Genomic DNA, 6,000 nt, shown 5'->3' on the forward strand with positions numbered 1-6,000 from the left:
TTGAAACAAACAAGAAATAAGACAAAAAAACTGAAAACTTGAGCGTGCATATCTATTCACCCCCAAAAAGTCAATACTTTGTAGAGACACCTTTTGCAGCAATTACCCCAAGAGACTTGCAGCTGTGTGTCTCTATAAGCTTGGCACATCTAGCCACTGGGATTTTTGCCCATTCTTCAAGGCAAAACTGCTCTAGCTCCTTCAAGTTGGATGGTTCCGCTGGTGTACAGAAATCTTTAAGTCATACCACAGATTCTCAATTGGATCGAGGTCTGGGCTTTGACTAGGCCATTCCAAGACATTTAAACCACTTGAGTGTTGCTTTAGCAGTATGCTTAGGGTCATTGTCCTGCTGGAAGGTGAATCTCTGTCCCAGTCTCAAATCTCTGGAAGACTGAAACAGGTTTCCCTCAAGAATTTCCATGTATTTAGCGCCATCCATCATTCCTTCAATTCTGACCAGTTTCCCAGTCCCTGCAGATGAAAAACATCCCCACAGCATGATGCTGCCACCACCATAATGATGTTCTCGGGGTGATGAGAGGTGTTAGGTTTGCGCCAGACATAGCGTTTTTCTTGATGGCCAAAAAGCAAAATGTTTGTCTAATCTGACCAGAGTACCTTCTTCCATATGTTTGGGGAGTATCCCACATGCCTTTTGGCGAACACCAAACGTGTTTGCTTATGTTTTTCTTTAAGCAATGGCTTTTTTCTGGCCACTGGTGCATCTTAAAGTGGTCCCATAGACAGATCTCCGCTGTGGATCTTTGCAGCTCCTTCGGGGTAATCTTTGGTCTCTGTTGCCTCTGATTAATGCCCTCCTTGCCTGGTCCATGAGTTTTGGTGGGCGGCCCTCTCTTGGCAGGTTTGTTGTGGTGCCATATTCTTTCAATTTTTTAATAATGGATTTTTTGGTGCTCCGTGGGATGTTCAAAGTTTTGGATATTTTTTTATAACCCAACCCTGATCTGTACTTCTCCAGAACTTTGTCCCTGACCTGTTTGGATAGCTCCTTGGCATTCATGGTGACCCTTGCTTAGTGGTGTTGCAGATTCTGGGGCCTTTCGGAACAGATGTATATACAGTGCCTTGCGAAAGTATTCGGCCCCCTTGAACTTTGCGACCTTTTGACACATTTCAGGCTTCAAACATAAAGATATAAAACTGTATTTTTTTGTGAAGAATCAACAAGTGGGACACAATCATGAAGTGGAACGACATTTATTGGTTATTTCAAACTTTTTTAACAAATCAAAAACTGAAAAATTGGGCGTGCAAAATTATTCAGCCCCTTTACTCTCAGTGCAGCAAACTCTCTCCAGAAGTTCAGTGAGGATCTCTGAATGATCCAATGTTGACCTAAATGACTAATGATAATAAATACAATCCACCTATGTGTAATCAAGTCTCCGTATAAATGCACCTGCACTGTGATAGTCTCAGAGGTCCGTTAAAAGCGCAGAGAGCATCATGAAGAACAAGAAACACACCAGGCAGGTCCGAGATACTGTTGTGAAGAAGTTTAAAGCCGGATTTGGATACAAAAAGATTTCCCAAGCTTTAAACATCCCAAGGAGCACTGTGCAAGCGATAATATTGAAATGGAAGGAGTATCAGACCACTGCAAATCTACCAAGACCTGGCCGTCCCTCTAAACTTTCAGCTCATACAAGGAGAAGACTGATCAGAGATGCAGCCAAGAGGCCCATGATCACTCTGGATGAACTGCAGAGATCTACAGCTGAGGTGGGAGACTCTGTCCATAGGACAACAATCAGTCGTATATTGCACAAATCTGGCCTTTATGGAAGAGTGGCAAGAAGAAAGCCATTTCTTAAAGATATCCATAAAAAGTGTCGTTTAAAGTTTGCCACAAGCCACCTGGGAGACACACCAAACACGTGGAAGAAGGTGCTCTGGTCAGATGAAACCAACATTGAACTTTTTGGCAACAATGCAAAACGTTATGTTTGGCGTAAAAGCAACACAGCTCATCACCCTGAACACACCATCCACACTGTCAAACATGGTGGTGGCAGCATCATGGTTTGGGCCTGCATTTCTTCAGCAGGGACAGGGAAGATGGTTAAAATTGATGGGAAGATGGATGGAGCCAAAGACAGGACCATTCTGGAAGAAAACCTGATGGAGTCTGCAAAAGACCTGAGACTGGGACGAAGATTTGTCTTCCAACAAGACAATGATCCAAAACATAAAGCAAAATCTACAATGGAATGGTTCAAAAATAAACATATCCAGGTGTTAGAATGGCCAAGTCAAAGTCCAGACCTGAATCCAATCGAGAATCTGTGGAAAGAACTGAAAACTGCTGTTCACAAATGCTCTCCATCCAACCTCACTGAGCTCGAGCTGTTTTGCAAGGAGGAATGGGAAAAAATTTCAGTCTCTCGATGTGCAAAACTGATAGAGACATACCCCAAGCGACTTACAGCTGTAATCGCAGCAAAAGGTGGCGCTACAAAGTATTAACTTAAGGGGGCTGAATGATTTTGCACGGCCAATTTTTCAGTTTTTGATTTGTTAAAAAAGTTTGAAATATCCAATAAATGTCGTACTATTCATGATTGTGTCCCACTTGTTGTTGATTCTTCACAAAAAAATACAGTTTTATATCTTTATGTTTGAAGCCTGAAATGTGGCAAAAGGTCGCAAAGTTCAAGGGGGCCGAATACTTTCGCAAGGCACTGTATACTGAGATCATGTGACACTTAGATTGCATACAGGACTTTATTTAACTAATTATGTGACTTCTGAAGGTAATTGGTTGCACCAGAACGTATTTATGGGTTTCATAGCAAAGGTTTTTTTTATAATTATTTTGTAGAACTTTTGAAACAAGTTATGTTTTAAATTTCATTTGACCAATTTGGACTATTTTGTGTCTGTCCATTACATGAAATCCAAATAAAAATACATTTAAATTACAGGTTTTAATGCAGCAAAATAGGAAAAATGCCAAGGGGGGTGAATACTTTTGTAAGGCACTGTACAAACTATAGTCCTAAAATAGTATTTTGGTCTGTTTTATTGGTCTTAAGGTTGAATGTGATTGTGTGATTTTCCCTGTAAGCCTAGAGGACTCTGGACTGATAATAGAGATAGACAGCCACAGACAAATCATCAGCCTTGGGTACACTACCTGAATGGGAGGGAGCTAATAAAGACAACTGGATTTATATCCTGGTGCGTCACAACCAATGACATTCCCACAGCATGTGATCACTTTGTGTTATCTAAGATCTGACACCATAAAATATATTTTTCGCAGCCTTTTATAAGCCCCTGAACTATTACATCCTTACCCAGTAAAGGCATGTTATGTATGTACAGCATGCAGGGCACAGCATCTCCTCATTTGTTCAAGGGAGCAAATGGAACAGCTGTCTGCAACATGGAAACAAAGGGACTGGCGCCTATAATAGGACATTGTTCTGAGTGTGTGTGTGTGTGTGTACATGCCTCCTCACATGCCCACTCAATCTGTTTGGTTGCCAGACAGCTTTATTGAGCGCAGGGGCCGGGTGGCTGGACACTACTGGGCTCGGTGGGGCTGCCAGCAGTACAGGGCTTGGGGAGGCAGGGGCAGCTGCTCTGTAAGTGTTGCACTGTGGTGCATCTGTGGTAACGCAGCCAGCATTTCATTACAGAGCTGTCTGCCAGCCTCATCCGGACCAGTCAGCCTGGCTCATCCACACACACACAGAGGATGCAGGGACAGAGAAGGGGGTGATGGTGGAGATGCACAAGGAAGTTTATTGTTTTTTGGAGCAAATTGAATAACAACAGATACAGACAGTATTTTCAGATCTGAATGAGAAATTCAGCTGGAGGACAAATTAGGGTTGAGTTATCATGATGTGAGGATTTCTAGTTTTTGTTTGTAATAGATAGGGTATACAGTCATGGACCAAAATGTATAATTTAACTCTTGGATGTCAACCAATGAAATATCATTTTGTTGGTCTGTTTTGCAGGTGGTGAAGGTTGCCGGGAGCAACATCTCCCACAAGCTTTGTCTGTCCAGCGTGAAGCCGTCTGACGAGGGCACATACGAGTGCCGCGTGATCGACTTCAGCGACACCGACAGCAACGCCCGCCACCACAAGGTGAGGGCCTACCTGCAGGTGGAGTCAGAGAGAAACCAGAACCCGAAGCTGCGCCACCATGGAGAAAACTTCCAACCCCAGGACACCAAGGGACTGGCGAGCAGCAGGCACCAGCCGGAGCATGGCAAGCACTCGCCAGCAGCCCACCACAGCCACCACAAACCAACAGGCACTGGCAAGGAGCTGAGGAAGAGGTCTGCAGAGACTGGCAGCGCTACTGACTGTACTGACAGCTGTCCTCTACACCTCACAGCTCACCCATAGCCTCCTCTGCCTGTTTGGTCTGGCCTCAGCCCCACACCCCGGGTGGGTAGTTCCAGTCCCAGAGGGCCGCAACACAATGTACCCAGACCTCTGATTCATCCCAGCTGATTGCTCACCCACCCCTACCACTGCTCCTGACACCAAAGGGACTATATCTCAGTGCCACCTCAGTCCTATATCTCTGACCTCTGCCCTCACACTGTCCCATCAAAAACATCCCAAGTCCTCTCCCAGGCCAAACTCTCCCACCCCTTCTCTTTACCACAACCCTCTAGATCAGGAGTGGGCAACTTTGATGGGGATGGGGGCCACCAAAAATCTGAACTCATCCTGAGTGACCACAGTGTGCGCACCCACATCCATACCCACACATACAGTCAGAGCCGGCCCTAGTGTTTTTCACCCTAAGCTTCATTTTGTTGGGGGGCCCCCCACCCTGCGAGCAAAACATTTTAGCATCCCCCACTTTTAACAATGGAGAGAATTTTTGGTTTGTTTTAGAGTTACTTTCCTGCAATTCTACACATTTAGCCATGGGGTGTAGAAAAGATGTTGCCATTTTAACACATTTTATGCAATTTTACTCATTTAGCCATGGGGTGGAGACATATTAGCCGTGTTTAAGCTAATTTCCTGCAATTCTACACATTGTGTTCTGACTTATGCCATGTTAATATATCTGAGTGAGAGTGACAAAAAAAAGAATTGATGGGGGGCCATGATTACTATGTTTAGATTGCTGGCTAGACTCATTTACTAATCTAAAAATGTGTAGCTAATTGAGTGAGTTTCAGTGACTGACATAAGATAGAAACGGCTGATGCACAACCTAACTCTCAACAGTCAATTCCCCCGAATGAGTTCCTATTTATTTATTTCAATAAATTGTTTTGGGTTTGATCTGCCAGTTGCCCATCCCTGCTCTAGATTGTCTACACTGTACATGTTACTGTATATAATGATAAAAAGTGCATGTTTAACATGTTTTCTTACAAACTTTTTCAATCACCTAAGAGGATGTATAAGCTGGAAGGGTTACTTGTTGCTTTATTCATTTGGGTTTGTTTTCTGAGCAGTTCATTCGCTGTTTCTCCATGGTAAATCCAGAGTTCAGATAAGTCCAGATTTCCATCCAGCTCTGGTTGGAGCTGAAACCAATGTTTATAAAGTAAAACCTGTTCATTGTGTTTTGTGCTTTCCCAACAGATAATGTGGCTGTGAGAAGGACCTGATGGATAATGGAATTGTTTCTTGCTCTAACCTTTGCTTTGATGTTTTGTAAGAAATCATTGTAAAAATGTTGTACATTTTAGAATGTCTTCTAGGATGTTGGTCTCGCACTAAATTTATGCCTTTATCAAATTAAATAAAGTGTACATGAACCTATCTATTGCGACTTGAATGTGATCTGCCTTCAGAATATATTTAATAATTCAGTACCTGTAATATGTAAGCCCTTGAGACGTTGATAGATCAAAAATGTTTGTGTTACATTCCTGAAAAGTTGACGTCTGACCTTCCTATCATTTATATGCTGCCATTGTAAAGACAATTATTCAAATTCAGAATACTCCATCACAGTTACCTCATAAGGCAGTCACACATTCTC

General features: G+C 43.0%; 1 protein-coding gene across 1 annotated transcript in view; it reads left to right on the forward strand.

Moving 5' to 3' along the window:
• Positions 1-5,777, forward strand: part of LOC110532409 (V-set and transmembrane domain-containing protein 2-like protein) — a 35,329-nt gene extending 29,552 nt beyond the window's left edge. Inside the window, exon 4 of the mRNA XM_021616291.3 lies at positions 3,996-5,777. Within this exon, the coding sequence (XP_021471966.1) occupies positions 3,996-4,391 (396 nt within the window). The 3' untranslated portion in view covers positions 4,392-5,777. The remainder of the gene's footprint in view (positions 1-3,995) is intronic.
• The last annotated feature ends 223 nt before the right edge of the window (positions 5,778-6,000 follow it).

Source organism: Oncorhynchus mykiss, chromosome 9 (assembly GCF_057628025.1).
Source record: "Oncorhynchus mykiss isolate SJ-2025 chromosome 9, ASM5762802v1, whole genome shotgun sequence".
NCBI classification, from domain to species: Eukaryota; Metazoa; Chordata; class Actinopteri; order Salmoniformes; family Salmonidae; genus Oncorhynchus; species Oncorhynchus mykiss.